Raw genomic sequence first — 18,752 nt, 5'->3', positions numbered from 1 at the left:
AACACGAGTGTCCGAGAGGAAAATCTGGTGAGCCAGCAGCAACCTCAGAGCCTTCCCCAAATCCCAGTGAGTTGGGGCTTCAGACCTGCCAGTGAACACCCTCCACTCTGTACCCAGAACAACCAAAGTTGGTAAGTCCAAACAGAGCACCTTAATTCCATAAAATTATCCTTAATCTGTTCTTCAAAGGCACAAATCCATCTTTTTACCCCTAAAAAGCAAGGCAGCTTGGGTTGGAATAGTAGAGTTCCAGCTGCCCTGCCTGAAGAAACCAGTTCTTAAACCCTATTTTTATACATTGAAAGATGGAGATTTCAAAGAATGTTATTTAGCCCTATCTTTGTCCTGCAAGTATAAAAAGAATTAATTCTCCAGATGGATTTCAGTGTGGAATGGGAATGATTTTTCAGTGTAAGAGGGAAGGGAATCCCCAGTGATCTCCCTGCAGGGGCAAGAGAATCAGTGAGGAGCCTTTCCCAGGGGAGGGAACAGCAGATGGGACAGTTCCAGCTGCATTTTCCATTTGATGATGGAAAGACTCGAAACAGGATGGAATTTCCAGTGAACTCCTCCTCACCCTGCAAATTAAGCATTAATAAATATTCTGGGCTCGACCCTAACAGGGAGTGCAGAGAGGGAGGAGAGGGAACCGAGATACTGATCAGAGGGTTCCACCTGACTTTTACTGAAAACTACATTTGAACCATTACTAAAGTTTATCAGAACTGGTTTTTATTCAAACCAGCTCTGTCACACTCAGCTTTTTGTGAAACCTTTTCATACCACGGTCATTAAATCTTGGCAAATTAAGCACCAGACTTCCCAAAGTTTAGAGTCCAGCACCAAGCCATGGCCATGCCCCAAATCCCAGAGATATCCTGGGATGAGCCAGGCTGGGGCACCAGGCAGAGCAAAGCTCTTCCCAAAATCCTGCAGGGGAGCAGAGCTGTGCCAGAGGGACCCTGGGGGTGCTGGATTCAGGCTAGTCTGGAACACCTGTAAATGGGATGAATATGGGCAAATCTGGACAAAAATCCACGTAATGGAGCGTTTGTGAGAGTAGGAATCACTTTGGCTGGTTGAGGCCCCGCAGCTCTTGTAATAAACCCTTGGAATTACCCATTTGTTCCCTGAAATTTTCCTGATGTACACAAGAACTGTGTTGGTACTGAAGCAGAAAGCAAATCCTGTGTGTTTTCAAGTGCAGATTAACAGCTTCTCTTGGACATAACTTTCCATTAGGAATGAAGGAAATTCCTGCTCCATTTGAGCCATTTCTTTTACTTCGATCACTTCTAGTATTACAAATTCTGCATGTAACTTTATAAATATTTTAAATAGTTTTGTAAATATTTAATATTCAGCTAATTTGATTTTGAATTGTAAATGTCAAGTATTCTGGTATTGGGATTTTTATGTTTTATTATACTTTGTTAAAAGTTAAATTGTACATTTTTAGAATGTTTTTATCTGAGTAAATTTAATGTATGGAAAATAAAGAGTTAAACAGAATCCCTCGGTATTGGCTTTCCTTCTAAAGGGATTCAGCTGTGTGGGGGCTTCTCCAGCTTGGCAGTAGCAGGGAATTATTTTTAATTCCTTTAATTATTTTGCTGTAAAAATGCCTAGGAATAACCACACAAGCCGGAATTAAGTTGGGATGTAATCCATCCATATCAGCACTGTATTAATTTTAAAAAAGCAACATTTGTACAGGAATATCAGTCGATCACGTCGTAATTACAAGTACAGTTGTCAGTTATGAGTGAAACGAGTTCTTACACGAACAGAACTAAACAGAGAACAAGCTGCATCGAAAAGTTCACGTCGGAGTAAAAACACAAAGGACAATAAAAAACGGGCAGGGGGCCCCGGCAAGGAGATGCATGCAAAGAGTGGAGGAGGTACAAGGCGGAGGAGGTACAACGCGTGCACCCCGCGCAGTGCCAGGCGCTGTAGTATTGCTTCTGTCCCCGTCAGAGCCGGGCTGCCGGCGACACCGCTGACACCGCGGGGATCCCGCCACGCCTCGCTGACTAGAGAAACACAGGTTTGTCCCACGGGAGAGCTCCCCTCTGCACAGCCTGCTCCCTGCCCGGGACACAGGAGCCTCCAGCCGTGCCACAAATCATTTGTTCGTCAACTCTCGGCAGCCGCTCCCGGCCCTGAGCTGCTTCTCCCGACCTCCGGGCTAGGGGCACGATCCTATGGATCACAGCTCAGATGAACACACAGGGATTGGGAATTCATAACAGACTGGAGTTTATTTCAGTGTTACCTGTTCGGGTGTGCATTTTACAGTTAGACACTTCCTAAAACTACGATAAAGCTGTGGTGTTTGGTATGAGTATTCCAGAAAGCGGCACCGCCCCTGAGCGTGCGGTGCCCAAAAACCGGAGACACAAAAGAGTTGTCCTTCCCCAGCTCACCCCAAGCACTTGCCTTAACTCCCTGCAGCGCTGACACGAGTCTGGTGGAGCTGCAGAAGAAAAAGCTCCCCTTTGGAACATTAAAATGCATTTGCTCTCATGAGAAACCTTCCCATTTAAAACCAAAAAATTTAGGGAATCGTAGGGAGATTTTCCAGCAAACTCACGGGAAACACTTTAGTTCCTCCCTGGTGCCTGTTTGCTTGTTAAAAATAAATCGAGTGTCCCTTTCTCTGCAAGTGTCACATGCACAATTGGGCTCCTTTCATCAGGTCCAGACCTGTAAATGTGCCTGTGTGGAATATTATTAGGGCAGGTTTCAAAGCTGGAGGTGCTCGTCTGTACTGTTTAATAGTCACAAACAAGGCAAGGTGAGATGAGACACCTGCTAAAGCAAGACTATGCTAAGGACTGAGAGCGTAGGTGACATCCGGTTCTTTCCCTGGGGGGTGTGTGGGGAAGAGTGGGGGTGATGGCCAAGGGTCAACCCAAATCCTAGGCTGGGGCTGCTGGCGTGTCCTAGGCGGACGCTGGCGCGCCAAAGGTCTCCTGGGAGGCGTAGACCATGTACAGGAAGCCATCCTCGTCCTTCTCGCTCTCGTACACCTCGGAGATGGGCGTGGACACGCTCACCATGCTGTGCCCGTTCACCAGCAGGAAGAAGGCCTGGTTGGAGTTCAGCTGCAGGCGTCGCCTGGGCAGGGGTGAGGGGAAAGGGGGACAAAGGACAGATGGCAACGGACAGTCCTCAGCACTGACAGCAGCAAGGTCATAGCAGAGAATCAGGGAATGGTTTGGGGTGGAAGGATTGAAATAAAGCTCATATCATTCCAACCTCTCTCATGGGCACCTTTCCCTGCATGTCCCCACCCTGCCCTGTCCCTCAAAACTGGGCTCAATTCCTCTGCTAAATCCAGGCAGGTGCATCCACTGGCAAGGCCCTCACTCAGGGGAAAAGCTGCACTCCAGAAGGGCATTGAACTGGAGGGACTGGGAAGAAGCACCCCTGGCATAACCAGGGACCTTTGGCTTGCAGCTCACTGGAATGAAAACCCAGAGGTCTTTGGGAAGACTGGGAAATTCGGGCTGAGCTTCCTTGCAAAACCTGGGCAACTTTTAATCTCACTTGGTCACCAGCTCTGTAACGGCCTGGGTTTAACCTTGGAGCATCTTGCTCCCTTCTCCTCCTCCTTCCCTCCCTCCCAGGAGAAGCATGGAGGGAAGGGTAGGGAGCCACAGGCTGCTCAAACTGCCTGGCACAGGAAACAGCTGATTTCTGGATTTCCCTTGGATCATTCCAGCTCGGGGAAATGGGTGTTCCTGCTAAACTGCCTCCTGCAGAGAGCAGCTCTTCCCACTTGATAAACCAAGTGAGCAATAGCAGCTCAGGAGTGTGGAGCTACCACCAAAGCAAGGAAAGAATAGATCACAAGAGCTTCCTGCTGCTTCCACTCGCTGCTGAGGGGCAGCAGCAGCTGGAAACAAGGATTTATTTAGCTCCCAACCACAGCCCTGGACAGGGACCTTTCCAAAGCCAGACTAATCACTCCAGAGACAGCAGGCTGAGGGAAGGCAGCAGCTCTCCAAGGTTTGGGAAGGATGGGCTTTGCTGTGCATCACTGGAGCTGGCTGAGACCCAAGTCTGGCTGGTACCAAGTTATTTATTAACAGTAAAGCCAGGGAAGAAAGGTGGGAAAATCCTTCAGCCTGCAGTTAACCTCTTTGCCCAGGGCCTTTCACGTTACTGAGAAACTCTGGAAGACTTGAGCAACCTGGTTCCCGTCTCCAAAGCCCTCTCTGCCTTTCTACTTCCTGCAGGAGCTGGGATTTGCCTGTGACAGTTTTTGTTTGGACACTTTGGACAACTCCCACAGCCTGTGGCCTCCACAAACCAGCTCCTGCTGCAGCGTGACCATCACAAAACAAGCTCTGGTTTGCTGCTCACTTCCCAGTTACCACTGGAGAACCCTTCCTCATCAAACAGTGCTGCTGAGCCAGCAGAGATGCACTTCTAGCAGAATTTCTGACCACACAACTTCCACTTGGGGCTGTTTCCCTCTGCCTTTCCTGTAAGCTCAGCAAGCAGCCAGGGCAGAAACACTCTGGCCTGAGCTGGTGTTTCCCAGGCCTCAGTGCTGTCACTGAGGGAAACTTCAGTTCCCAAAGGATGCCAAGAGCCTCCCCAAGCAGCAGCCGGAGCAGAGCTCTGGCTCTGAGCCCAGACTCCCCTTCCCAGTGGGTGGGAAGAGGCAGCCACTCCCGAGGGGGACTCCATGGCAGAAGAGAGGAGGCATCCCAAAATAGCCAAGCAGGAAGCGCTGGGCAGAAGGACCCATGTCAGCCAGGGATTCACAGCCCCACACTCCCTCCTACAGCTCTGGGGGTGTTATTTCTCTTGGAAGCAGACTAGCAGCCCAGCTGTCTTCAGAGTGGGGTTTTTCCAGCAAAGCAAAAGGAAAAGCACCTTCTCCTGGATTTTCCCTAGTGCTCATTAGAAGAATTTTCCATTCAGACCTCCCAAGTGCACGAGGGGGGGGGGGGGGAATTAACAGAGCATCACAGTCTGAGGTTGATCAGCTCACACTGGAATCCCAGCAATACTACCTGATAATTTTGATTAGCTCGCTCATGTTGACATGATCTGGCACCAGGAACTTGGTCTTATCCAAAACTGGAAGCTGCTTCTCCCCCTTGTACCTTTCAATGATCACCTGAGAAGGAACACAAAAAGCAGAATAAGTGAAAGGCAGGAACAGTGTCTGGTGCCCTCATCTCCCCCCTCCCAGCTCCATTTCCCTTCACCTGTGAATGCAGCATCTCCAGTGCGAGAAGCAGCAATTGATGGTTGGGCTCAATTACCTTAAAGGTCTTTTCCAACCCAAACAATTCTGTGTTTCCATGAGAATGAATTACCTTCACGTGCTCCTCTGTTCTGTTTGCAAGAGCCACTGCACAGAGGGGTAACACACAGAGATTTAAAGCACGCATCCATAGCTTAAGTGCAGTTTTAAGAGTTCCTTTGCTGCAATAATTTAACCCAGCACTGGATTATCCAGCAACAAGGAAATCCAGGGAAAGACCAAGGCCACTTCCCTCTAACACACTGCAGTGGCTGACCAGGGGTTTGTGCTACTATAGAAGTCTGCCAGATCAAGCAGTTGTCACTGGAATTTCTCCATTTCAGGCCATCTCTTTAAGAACCACCACTCCAGATGACTCTGCTGTTCCATTCACCTCCCATGGTTCCTTCTAATACATGAGAAAAAGCTACTTTGGAAGGCTATAAACTCTCCAGTTTCCAAATTAAGGAGAAAATTTCCTCAAGCACGCTCTGGAACGAGTAACTCTGCCAGGACTGCTGTGTAATAACCACTTAATTCACAGAGAAACTGCAGATTTCCCAATTTAAGGAACACCCTGCCCAGCAACTGAGGGTAGTTCCTGCTTTTAAGAAGTGATCTCAGAACTCGTGTGGTCCCGTTTCCAGGGCCATGTGGGGTTTGTTGATTTTCAGTCAACAGGAGCTACGTGACACCAGTCCCTTGGATCCCTTCCATGCTCACGGGGTCTGGCTGTGTTGATCCTAAAAAGCTGCACAGGTGAAGAGACGTTGATTGAATTCTACCAGAGAAAGAGCCTTACATCAGTTGAAATAAATGCTGGCTCATTCTGGGTAACAAAGCCCCACTATTTTTAAGCAGTAGATATTTCTAACAGCAGAATGGAGGATGTTGACAGCACAGGAGGGATTTATTATCTAGTGTGACATTGCCACCTTATCTCATCCAGAACTGCTAATGACAATAACGAGGCAGTGACTGGCCCAGAAAGACTCCAGGGATCCCAGCAGGGATAGCTGGGAGTTTGCATCACCACAACTCCAGCAAGTTCCTTAGGTACCTCTAAATTTTTGGCTGGAACCTGTCCATGGCTGACTTAAAGTGAGAGTTTTGCCATAAATCCCTGGCTTTCAATCTGTGGTCACAGAGCTTGGGGACTATGGCTAAGTGGTCTTTGAAAGGTGAGTGAAAAAGCAATATCTGTCAGGAAACAGATTTGCAAGGAAAGTGCCTTTTGGGAAAACGAAACATTCCAAAAAAGTCAGAAAGTCCCTGCTGTGATGTATTCCTTGTTCCTTTGCCCAGCTGCACAGGGAAGCAGCAGTGGCAGCTCCAAAGTGAAGGAAGGAGTTTAAAGCCCAAGGAAAGCTGAAAACCTTTCAGTTTCTGTTTCTACTGCAGAAACTGTTTCTCCCGTCAGTGAGCTTGCTCAGGGGTGGGGGGACAGTTTGCAGCAGTTGGTTCACAGCAGAATTTCTACACACTGGGGTCACCAAATCTCATCACAGAGCCAAAGGCTGAGGGTCCCGTTCACTTCCCTCTGCTGAAGAACTCATCAGTGACAGAGCACAATCCATGCCTTTTGCTTGTAGGATATTCTGTGCATTTTTAACTTTGAGGATGTAAGTAAAATAAAATACAAACTTAGGCAGCATTTGGAGCTGAGCAGCTCAAGAGTGACAGGGTCAGGGGTGATATCCAGTGTGAGCTGCACAGCCCAGCAGCGTTCCTGGAGACCTAAGCACAGGGCCCTTCCCAGCAGAAAAGCATTTCTGTCCTTCCCAGCACAGGCTGATGAGCAAATCCATATCTGCCTCTACACTCCTGTCTACTCCTCTTGCTGAGCCTCTGAACACTCTTAATTCAGAGAAGAAAACCACAGAGAGAGGAGCTGAGCGCTCAGGAGGATCTCAGAGCTCAGCTGGGGCGTGGTTTTCTCCCAGGTTACAACACACAAGTGCAAAACTCCGGAAATGCCGCTTCCTCCAGCCCCTGTGAGCACCTTGCTGCACCACACCAACCGTGAGAATTACTGCTTGAGAATGCTCCTGAAACCCAGGCTTAGCCACCTTGAACAGCCCCGTTTTCATTTGGTCTCCTCAGGACAGCTCTTTCACAGGTTTCTAACCGCTAAAAAGACCACGAGTCTGGAAGCTGAAGTAAAAAAATAAAAGAACTGGACTTACTGGTATTTTAGTGGGATGCTGATCCCGAATCAGTCGTACATCTTCCACTCTTTGTTCTGCAAGGGATTAAAAAAAAAATCTGTTTAAACATTCACAGTTAATGCTGTTATTTCCTTATTTCTCCACCGCTGAGGAGAGGGACCACGTGTCAGGAAAAGCCAGAGGAGGAAATTTGGGCAAATCAATTTCCAAATGGGCCAGCACTATCAGGAGTACAACCTCTCCTGTGACAGCTGATCTCCTGCTCCTTAACCCAAGGTGGCAAGCGCTGTGTGCACCTGCCTGGCACTCCTAGAAAGTGTTAAAGGAGATCCTTTCCTCCCCACACCCCCTCACTTTCTGCCCACTGAAGCACACATTTAACATCACACAGTTAAAGGCCTCAAATTACACCACCCAAATTAACAACTAAATACCCTGTGCTATTTCTGTCAGGTCCCAGAAGAGGAAGTGGTCAACAATTATTTGAGCCCCGGGACTGGCCCGAGCCTGGCAGCATCAGCTTTCCTTGTGTGCTCTCCTGTTACCGAATTCCAGGTTTTATTTTGACTCAGCCTCACCCATTGTTGCAGGAGCCGCTGGAGGCTCTGCTGGACCTACACATTTTGCCACTCTCCGTGCCAGTTTTCAGGATAAAGTTCACCTCTCCTCAGACGGAAATATTAATAGAACAGACATCATGAACCTGGCTAAAGTACACGAGGCAGAGTAAACAGCCCGGCTGCTTTCAGGGGCCGCCTCATCTGTGTCCCCTGCCTACTTTCAGATTCAGTGAACTCAATTTTAAGCCCTCTGTTCTTCAGCAGGACGGGGCTTTCCAGGCTGTCTTCAGGTTCCAAACGGCTCCGAGAGAGATGACTGAGTGTTGCATCACGGCTTGAACACACACCTGCCTAGGGAGAGAAGCACTTAGGCCAGCTCCCCTTGGAATGCTAATGGCAGGACACTCAGCAATGACATCCCTCAGTCTGCTCAGTGGTGTTTGTGCCCATGGAACACATCCTCCTCCGGAGCCCGGCAGGGAATGCAGCTGTCCTGAATCACCGTTTGCAGCTGCAGGTGAATCAAGCAGAACTCAGGCAAGGAGCACGCCAAGCCTTCACCTGAAAGCCACCCCACATCCCGAGCCACATTCCCAGCGGGAGCGCTTCAAGGGCAGAGAGTTCCACCTCGTTAAAACAGTTTTTCAGATTAACCAAAAACACAAAAGATACGTGGAGAGAGTGAGACCAACCATCCACCTGGCAAGCACTAACTTTTCAGCTGGAACAGGTTTGTTCACAGCAATGTTATTCAGCAGAATTCCCTGGGGTAGAAGGAACATTAACCGGGCAAAACATGGAGATTACTGTGTGTGGTGTGTTCAAAATCAGGCCCCAGTCAGCCACAGATAAACACTGTTCTCTGACGACAGTAGTTGCAGTGGCAACTGCTTGGCTGCCATCCTAGCTGAACTTAATACCTGCAACAGAGGCTGCTGACAGGCGATGGGGTCAACAACAGTTTTGGAAGGCTCTGAGAAAAGGGGTGGCATAAACACAGACTTCTGTCAGATCCACATCCTCCCCGCTCCACTGCGGGGAACAGCTCACATTTAGCACAACAGCAAAGGCAAGGGTGGGCACATCACAAAGCTCTCTTAAGCAGCTTGACTTTAACCCAAAGGCAGGAAGAAAGGAAAATCTGGATCAATTACTTCCACCAATTCCATCTCACGTACGGGATTTTACAGTTCATGCAGAAATAGGTTACGCTGCCAGTTCGTGTTACCCTCGCAGCGCTTCAGCCTCCCTCACTGACACACACGGGCAGAGCCCGAGCCCTTTGATTGCTCCGCTCCCATCCTGAGCGCACGCAGAAGCGTGGCACGGCTCTATCGAGGCTGCTCCTTCTCGAAAGGCGCTAATCTCATTTTCCCCAGCCATCATTACACAGCTCTTTTCGATGCCCTGCTAGTTTTCAACAGGCAAACAGAGACAGGAGCCCCACGCCCCAGCCCGGCCGCGGCTGCCCGGGTGGAGAATTCCTCCCCCCGCGCCAGGCACCGGCTGCCAGGGGAGCTTTAATTCCGCTGCCACCGGCGCACAGGCCGCCGGACACCGAGCACACACCGGAGGGAAGGGCAGGCCCAGCTCCTGGCACACACGCCGAGGATGTTTCCAGGCTCCTGGGAGTTTTGCAGTCGATAATGGATGATGCCATGAAGAGACCTCAAGCACAGATCTCCTCACCCGGGCACAGCACGGCTGCCACCCCACAACCCCCGTGTCCCGAACCGCCCGGGTAAACAACCCCGGAGGACGGGCCGGGCTTTGACTCGGACACGGCCCCGAGCAGGCCGGGACACCGGGGCGGCCCCGGGCCCGCTCCGCCCGCGGGGCCCCGCTGTCAGCGGCAGCCGCCCGCGGATCCTCGCCGCTCCCACCGCCCCCTCCCCGGCGATCCCCCCGCAGCCCGCCGGGACCGGGCGCTCCGGCGGGCCGCGCCCCGCCGCGTCCCTCCCCGGGGCGCTCACCGAAGGTGCGGCGCTGCTTGAAGCTCTTCTCCGAGGGCATGGCGGCGTTCGCTCGGCCCGGGCCCGGCGGCGGCTCTGCGCGGCGGCAGCGGACACCTCCGAGTGCCGGCGCCCGCCCCCCGCGCCGCCGCGGCCGCTCGGCCGTCAGCTGACCGCGCGTCACGGCGGCTCCGCCTCGCCCCGCCGGCATCTTGGGAGCGGCGCGGGGCTCGGCCGGCCGGGCCGCGCTCCTCGCTCGCTGACACGCAGCCAGCGTGCCCAGGGAGTGTCACAGTGCCCTGGCGGTGTTCCCGCGGTGCGACACACGGCCATGGCCGCCTCGGCGCCAGGCAGTGTTCTTCTTTAGTGACACACGGCCATGGCCGCCTCGGCGCCAGGCAGTGTTCTCCTCAGTGACACGGCCATGGCCGCCTCGGCGCCAGGCAGTGTTCTTCTTTAGTGACACACAGCCATGGCTATCTCAGTGCCAGGCTGTGTTCTTCTTTAGTGACACAGCCATGGCTATCTCAGTGCCAGGCTGTGTTCTTCTTTAGTGACACGGCCATGGCCGCCTCGGTGCCACACAGTGTTCTTCTTTAGTGACACACGGCCATGGCCGCCTCGGTGCCAGGCTGTGTTCTTCTTTAGTGACACGGCCATGGCCGCCTCGGTGCCAGGCAGTGTTCTCCTCAGTGACACGGCCATGGCTATCTCAGTGCCAGGCTGTGTTCTTCTTTAGTGACACGGCCATGGCCGCCTCGGTGCCAGGCAGTGTTCTCCTCAGTGACACGGCCATGGCCGCCTCGGCGCCAGGCAGTGTTCTTCTTTAGTGACACACGGCCATGGCCGCCTCGGTGCCAGGCAGTGTTCTTTAGTGACACAGCCATGGCTATCTCAGTGCCAGGCTGTGTTCTTCTTTAGTGAAACACGGCCATGACCACCTCGGTGCCAGGCAGTGTTCTTCTTTAGTGACACACAGCCATGGCTATCTCAGTGCCAGGTTGTGTTCTCCTCAGTGACACACAGCCATGGCTATCTCAGTGCCAGGCTGTGTTCTTCTTTAGTGACACGGCCATGGCTATCTCAGTGCCAGGTTGTGTTCTTCTTTAGTGACACAGCCATGGCTATCTCAGTGCCAGGCTGTGTTCTTCTCAGTAACACACAGCCATGGCTATCTCAGTGCCAGGTTGTGTTCTTCTCAGTAACACACAGCCATGGCTATCTCAGTGCCAGGTTGTGTTCTTCTTTAGTGACACAGCCATGGCTATCTCAGTGCCAGGCTGTGTTCTTCTTTAGTGACACACGGCCATGGCTATCTCAGTGCCAGGTTGTGTTCTTCTTTAGTGACACAGCCATGGCTATCTCAGTGCCAGGCAGTGTTCTTCTTTAGTGACACACAGCCATGGCTATCTCAGTGCCAGGCTGTGTTCTTCTTTAGTGACACACAGCCATGGCTATCTCAGTGCCAGGCTGTGTTCTTCTTTAGTGACACACAGCCATGGCTATCTCAGTGCCAGGCTGTGTTCTTCTTTAGTGACACAGCCATGGCTATCTCAGTGCCAGGCTGTGTTCTTCTTTAGTGACACAGCCATGGCTATCTCAGTGCCAGGCTGTGTTCTTCTTTAGTGACACACAGCCATGGCTATCTCAGTGCCAGGCAGTGTTCTTCTTTAGTGACACACAGCCATGGCTATCTCAGTGCCAGGCTGTGTTCTTCTTTAGTGACACGGCCATGGCCACCTCGGTGCCAGGCAGTGTTCTTCTAGTGACACGGCCATGGCCGCCTCGGTGCCAGGCAGTGTTCTTCTTTAGTGACACACAGCCATGGCTATCTCAGTGCCAGGCTGTGTTCTTCTTTAGTGACACGGCCATGGCTATCTCAGTGCCAGGCTGTGTTCTTCTTTAGTGACACACAGCCATGGCTATCTCAGTGCCAGGCTGTGTTCTTCTTTAGTGACACACAGCCATGGCTATCTCAGTGCCAGGCAGTGTTCTTCTTTAGTGACACACAGCCATGGCTATCTCAGTGCCAGGCTGTGTTCTTCTTTAGTGACACAGCCATGGCCACCTCAGTGCCAGGCCGTGTTCTCCTCAGTAACACACAGCCATGGCTATCTCAGTGCCAGGTTGTGTTCTTCTTTAGTGACACACAGCCATGGCTATCTCAGTGCCAGGCAGTGTTCTCCTCAGTGACACACAGCCATGGCTATCTCAGTGCCAGGCTGTGTTCTTCTCAGTAACACACAGCCATGGCTATCTCAGTGCCAGGCTGTGTTCTCCTCAGTGACACACAGCCATGGCTATCTCAGTGCCAGGCTGTGTTCTTCTTTAGTGACACAGCCATGGCTATCTCAGTGCCAGGCAGTGTTCTTCTTTAGTGACACACAGCCATGGCTATCTCAGTGCCAGGCTGTGTTCTTCTTTAGTGACACACAGCCATGGCTATCTCAGTGCCAGGCAGTGTTCTTCTTTAGTGACACACAGCCATGGCTATCTCAGTGCCAGGCAGTGTTCTTCTTTAGTGACACACAGCCATGGCTATCTCAGTGCCAGGTTGTGTTCTCCTCAGTAACACACAGCCATGGCCGCCTCGGTGCCAGGCCGTGTCCCTCACTCAGTGACACAAAAACGAACAACCTCCCCAGGAAAGTGGTGGATTCCCCAATGCTGGGCACTTTTAAGATTCAGCCATCTTGTCTAGATGGAGCTTTTGCCAAGAAAGGTTGGGCCAGATGATCCTTGAGGTCCCCTCCAGCCTGGTATTCCATTATTCCGTGATTCCATGAAGTTGTAGGATGGCCACCTTGGAGTGGCCCACCACGTCCCCTTCAATATGAACATTTAAGCACTTTTCTCCATGCAAAAGTGCAAGTTCAGTGCTCTGTCACCAGTTTGCCTTCACATTGACATGGATATGGGTAGAGTTTACATTTGAAGAACAAAATTTTAGGAGCAGGTGCTCTGATTCTCTTGGAAGCCACCCCCCGGCCTCATGCAGTTTGTGAGGAATTGATTAAATCACAACTTCAGTCACAGATACCACGTTGTGAGTAAAACTGCCCAACTGTTTCCTGCTTAGCAGCTTTCTGACACAAGCTGTTGGCTGGAGCCTTTCAGCTGCATCTCTCTTTCTCTCTTTCTCTCACATACATTCCTGGCACCATGTTTTGAATTTAAGGAGGATTTTGCAGCAATAGGGCAACAGGATCTCACTGTATAATCCAAGGGACAGGGAGCTGTGACCAGGATTGTCCTTAGGAGTACAAGGAGAAGGACAGTTTTCTAACCATCTTAGACATTATCAGTGTTTTTGCATTTTTGGGGTGGAGCGATGCATTGAATTTGGAGTGAGTCTGCACTCACACAAAGGAATGAGGGTTCATGACCTAATTTTGTGATTCAGGGTCACGCAGTTCCAGTGGCCTGTCATTATGAGGCCATTAAAGATGTGACTAACAAGGAAATCCAGCCCTGAGGTGTGTGATTGCTCTGTCCATCACATCACTGTCCAGGGATAGCAGGTGAGACATGGATGACCAGCAGAACACTGATACATCTGCAACTTAAAACAGCAGTCCCAAATTTCTTTGTCAACAAGACTCTTCTTTATTTAAATACCCGCCTTTAAAAAAAAAACAAAAAACATTTTCTAGGCTGAGGAAATTCCACCATGCTCTCAGAATTGTGTCTGAGGGCTGAAGGCAGGAGGATGAAACCACATAATGTTACTTTTTGGGGCGTACAGGTGTGTCCTGGTGTCAGGGCTGACAATTCCGGGCTCTGTGTGCCGTGCGCTTTGCATCCACAAGCCAACTGTTAGCAGGGCTGCAGCTCCGGCTGAAAGCATCCATATGGTGCTTGGGGAGAGCCACAATCAGAGTATCTGCTGACAGGCTGGGCTATCACATGCTCCTCTCATAAATAATCCACAGAGACTGTGAGAAGGAAACTTAGATCCACACCGAGACTCGCCTGACCTTTCCCTCCTCAGCTCAGCCCTCGCCCGGGTCTGTGTGTCGACAGCACAGACAGTTGGCGAGTCTGGATTTGAGGAAGGTGTTAGGAGCAGTTGGAATGACAGCATGGACACAGCCTTTGGGATCAGCCCTGCCTCAGCACAGCTCCCCAGCCCTGGTGAGAAAACGCTGCTTTGGAAAATGCTTTGGCTTGAGGCTCGGCGACGGCGCTGGAACAGAGCCCTTCAAAAATGGAGCCACAGAGCGTTTTTATCCTGGCCTTAGAACACTTTACAAAGCATTTAGGCCGAGGAAGAGGAGACTTAACCCAAAGGGGGCATTACATCGTCTTCAAATATGCAAAAGGTTTCTGCAGAGCGGGAGGGAATTAGCTCTTCCCTGCATGCTCCGGGACCAGGATGAGAAATAATGAGCTTACAGTTTGGAAAAGGCCACAGAAATCAGGGACTGGGCTAAGGGTAAGAATTGTTGAGCAGCAGAAGAAATTCCCTAGGAAGGAAATGGAATAATCACCTTTGGATGTTTTTATTTAATGAGAAATTAGTAAAACATCTGCTCTGAAGAGTTCAGGGAGAATCGGTCTGATCTCAGGGAGAAGGATGGGGTAAATAATCCCCTACAATCCCTGTCAGCCCGAGTTTTGCATGAGGCAAAGGAGCTGTGATTTCCCAAATTTACAAAGCAGGTTAGAGCACAGGCTGGGTTTGGATTCCAGCTCCCGTCCTCCTGTCTGCACCTAATACACCAGACTAAATACTAAGTAAAAAAAAAAGCAACACAGGTTTTCCCAACTGTTCTGTCTTCCACAAGGCTGGGTTGGTTGTTTTTTTGTTAAAAATCCGGAATGAACAGTGACTCCAAACCGTGGCTGATATTCACAGTATTTCCCTTGGGAAAAACTCCCACTTTTCCTATTTTTTTCCCACATGAGCTGCCTTACAATGAAAGGAGTGTATTTCACATTCAGAATAATAAATCATCCCCTCATTTTTCTGGTACAACAGGACTGAAAAGGTTCTTTTTTTTTTTTTTTCCAAGGAAAAGACAAAGCTGTTCCTCTGCAGTGCTGCACCCTTCCTGGAAGACAGCACTCAGTGTGTGGGGCTGGGAGCTCAGCAGCTGTCAGCAGTATTAAATTCACCAGGAGCACAGAGAGAAAATTCCCATAACATAAAAGGAGGAACACTGTGCTGATAATAACTTGCATTTCAACCTGAATTAAAATACCTCCCCTCAGTTCTTTGCTCACAAATTGTTCTTATCGATCCAGCTCAGCTCAAGATTAATGTGGGTTTGGTTTTTTTATAAGTGTGCACCATTACCCAGCTGCTATTGGAGATTTTCAGGCAGAATCTGACTGTAAAGAATTGTTTGCAGTGCCTTAAAATAACTCTTCTGGGAAGTTTTCATCTTAAATTTGCCTCAAGATGGTGGCTACCCTTAAGAACAAATACCCACACTTCAAATTTCACCTTCTGAGTCAGGAGAACTTAAGGAAGAAGTGATGAGAATGGCAAAATATCTGTTTTGGGGGTAGAAAAGTGTAATTTGAGAGAAGTGAAGCTAGAGAGAAACCCCACATTTTGCCTGGGTGGGTTTTCTCTGAGGCCTTACAACAGCTGAGCCCGTCCCTCAGTGGGAACACATGTGATATTCCAAAAGACCAACTGTCTTTTGGAATATCACATGTTCTAGACTATTAAACACGCCTTTTTTTGGATGGTAAATCCAAGCTAACACACAGATACGTGCAATGCCATCACAAAAACATCATTTTCATAGAATGTTTGGCTAAAAACTCCCTGCACTCCCCCTGCAAGAAGGATTGCCCAAGACATCATTGCTGGGTGCCATAACTGATGTCAGTTCCTGCTGTTCCTGCAGTTCCAGCAAACAGCTCTTGGCTCCAGGATCAAGTTTGAAATGGGAGATGTTGCTTGATGGAACACGGCGGATCAGTTGGTGTCAGCAGCAGTGAGTTGTGTTTGTGTACTCATTTCACTCAGAAAATCCATAACATCTTGGCAAGCAGCAACGACAGCGCGAGCGCGGGAGGCAGAGCGGGGAAACTGTGGAGTAACACAGCGTGTAACAAGGTCTCCCCCTGATTTTTGATACTCCTAGTATTGAAGCAATCCCCCACGTGTTCAAATATTAACTGAGCACGACATCTCCTGTGCTTCAGAAAACACTCTCCTCGCTGACGTTGAGAGGCTCCGTGAGCTGCCTGGCATTGCACAACCACGGGTCAGCAGCCAGGAATAGCACCCCCAACACCTGACCCCTCCAGAGCAGGAGAATCCTTCTGCCAACTGAGCCGCTCCAGGTGTTGAACAGGACTAAATTGTTCAGGCTGGACTGGGGCCAAAGCTGGAGGGACAAGGACTGCTTGTGGTAGAAGTGCTGTGACATCTTGGGTGACTCCAGGCACTCACAGCCTTTAGGTCGACTGATTCCTCATGGAAGCAAGGACAGCACGTTGAAGAAAGATCATACCCTCTTCCATAAATCATAGACTCATGGAATGTTTGGGGTTGGAAGGCTGGAAGTGATCTTAAAGGTTTGGCTTGGAAGGGACCTTAAAGCTCATCCAGTGCCACCCCCCTGCCGTGGCAGGGACACCTTCCACTACCCCAGGTGGCTCCAAGCCCTGTCCAGGGGGCACTTCCAGACATGAGGCAGCCACAACTTCTCTGGGAACCTGTTCCAGGGCCTCACCACCCTCCCAGGGAAGAATTCCTTCCAATATCCCATCTATCCCTGCCCTCTGGCAGTGGGGAGCCAGTTAAAGAGAGGGCACGGAGCTCTGCTCTAAAGCAGAAGGATGTGACCACTTCCTGAGCCATCAGCAGCTTTTTTTGCAGTGCTCTGGATTTTCCCTGAAGAGCCCAGCCTGCCCAATGCTGTTTATCCTGCAAATCTGGTGAGATCAATGCCCACAAATCAAGGAAGTGGGAAATCATAGACCCAGGACAAGAAGAGTTGTTTTCCAGCTTAAAACATACACATAAAAAAACCCAAAGCAAAATTCTTCCGCCTTTCTATTGGGATATTCTCTCTTTGATGTGTCCTCCCTCCAAGGATGGGAGCAGTTTTTTAGGAGGCAGGAGCAGGCTTTGTTTTTTATTACGAAGCAGAAATCTCAGTATAGGCCCATGCCAAAAAAACATGCTGCAAATACTCTCTGTGGCAAACAGGGCTTGCAGACAGGGTTTGTTCATCTGTCTCGGCCTGCCTTGCCATACTTTTCTGTCCCTCTTGCCAAATGGAAAATAAATCATTCTCTCCTCGCTGTTCTGGTTATAATTGGCTGGATATGCCATCAGCTGGCTCGTCCCTGCTCCGAGCCTGGGAAGGCATAAACACTTCCAGGATTACAGAAAATGAGGACACTAACTTTGGGACCCATCCAAAGCCCTTTAGTGAGTGTGAAGACTAATTGACTACAGCGAGAACCGCATCGGCTCCTTAATTGCTGAGGGGAAATGAAACAATAACATTTCCCCTTTCGCTACATCCTTTTTCAAGAGCCCTGTGGTAAGGGCTGCGAGCTGCCTGCCTCAGACAGCAGCCCTGGAAGGCTCCAGGCCATTACTCTGGGAATGTTTTCCAAGGAAGGTGCTCAGACAGTGCCACAGAGGATGGGAGATGATGGTAACACACTTCTCCTGTTTCCCCTGCTGTCACAAACAAAGCTGGTTGATTCAGATAATGGATTTGGTGAGATAGGGGAGAAAGCAGCAGTTTTAGACTTTGATGACTGAAGCTGAAGGTGATATTCAGTTATAACCTCCCTGTTGCACACCAGGTCTTCACCTTCTGGGCCTCAAGGACCTTGGATGTGCCCAGGCTCCAAAACTATTGTGTGGTGCTCCACAAGAACAGCAGTGGAAATTGGAGACAGCAATTGTTTCTCCCCTCTGATGTGATGGAGGGCTGGGATTCCCTCACTCTGTCCTGTTAGAAGGGGAAACATGGTCCCACAGAGCACGGGGAGCTTTGCCTCAGGCTTTGCTGGGCTCTGGCTGACATCAGTGTGGGATGGAGGTGGGCACTGCCTTTTCCCTTTGCCCTTCCTCATCTGCAGGAAATCAGCACGGGGCAATGGAGCTCCGTGGGAATTGGCATGGATCTGTGATGGGCTGTCCATCACAGCCCTTTCCACTCCTGCCTTCTGCTGGCTTGGACTGGGAAGGGGCTCAGTGGGCCAAGGGGAGTCTGATGGATGAGAAATGTGGCTCAGCACCCACAGAGCCAAGATTGCGGTGTCAGGTTATAGGGGTCAGGTGGGTGAGGGAAAGGAGAGAAGGTTGTAGGGTGATTAGGCAGCAGGAGCATTCAGTGGGAAAGGAGAAAGAATAAAGTTCAGATAAAAATATAAAAGCAAAAGAGGGGAAAGCATGTGTGTGCTGTAGACTGCTGTGGTTCTGCTCCAGGCAGTGTCACCCAGGACATCTTTTCTTTCATTCACATGAAAATCCTTGCCATCAGTACTTTCCCCCGACCCCTCCATGAATCCATCACTTCCTAAACAGACAGACATGATAAGGCCTTCGAAAGCTGTGTCAGAAGCTTTACGTACCAGCTGAGCATAATGTAAGGTGGGAAAAGCCACGTGATTCCCTACAGGTGCAGAACGGCTCCGGCCGTATTTCCAAAGGTTTGATGTTTGCTTTACATGACTCACTGCCCGTGTGCCTTGGTTTAGATGCTTGGAGCAGCTTTTTGTAATGTAATCAGAACTGTGGGCACTCCATTTGTCCATCACTGAGGCCCCAAAGGATTAGCACAGCACTAAAAATGACACCTCATCCTGCCCGTGGGCA

The 18,752-nt window shown here is 50.3% G+C and overlaps 1 protein-coding gene across 2 annotated transcripts; it reads right to left on the bottom strand.

The window, feature by feature from the left end:
• Positions 1-1,650: 1,650 nt before the first annotated feature.
• Positions 1,651-10,131, bottom strand: MAP1LC3B (microtubule associated protein 1 light chain 3 beta). 2 transcript variants are annotated; one of them, XM_068203195.1, is made up of 4 exons: positions 9,971-10,131; positions 7,456-7,511; positions 5,034-5,140; positions 1,651-3,123 (listed from the first exon to the last, which is right to left on the bottom strand). In XM_068203195.1, the coding sequence occupies exons 1-4, from the start codon at positions 10,008-10,010 to the stop codon at positions 2,949-2,951; spliced, it is 378 nt and encodes a 125-aa protein (XP_068059296.1). In that variant the 5' UTR covers positions 10,011-10,131; the 3' UTR covers positions 1,651-2,948. The 2 variants fall into 2 exon arrangements, with proteins under 2 accessions (XP_068059296.1, XP_068059297.1); XM_068203196.1 differs by lacking the exon at positions 9,971-10,131 and adding an exon at positions 8,016-8,037.
• Between the last annotated feature and the right edge of the window lie 8,621 nt (positions 10,132-18,752).

Source organism: Anomalospiza imberbis, chromosome 12 (genome assembly GCF_031753505.1).
Source record: "Anomalospiza imberbis isolate Cuckoo-Finch-1a 21T00152 chromosome 12, ASM3175350v1, whole genome shotgun sequence".
Taxonomy (NCBI): domain Eukaryota; kingdom Metazoa; phylum Chordata; class Aves; order Passeriformes; family Viduidae; genus Anomalospiza; species Anomalospiza imberbis.
This window is presented reverse-complemented; position numbering and strand designations above follow the sequence as displayed.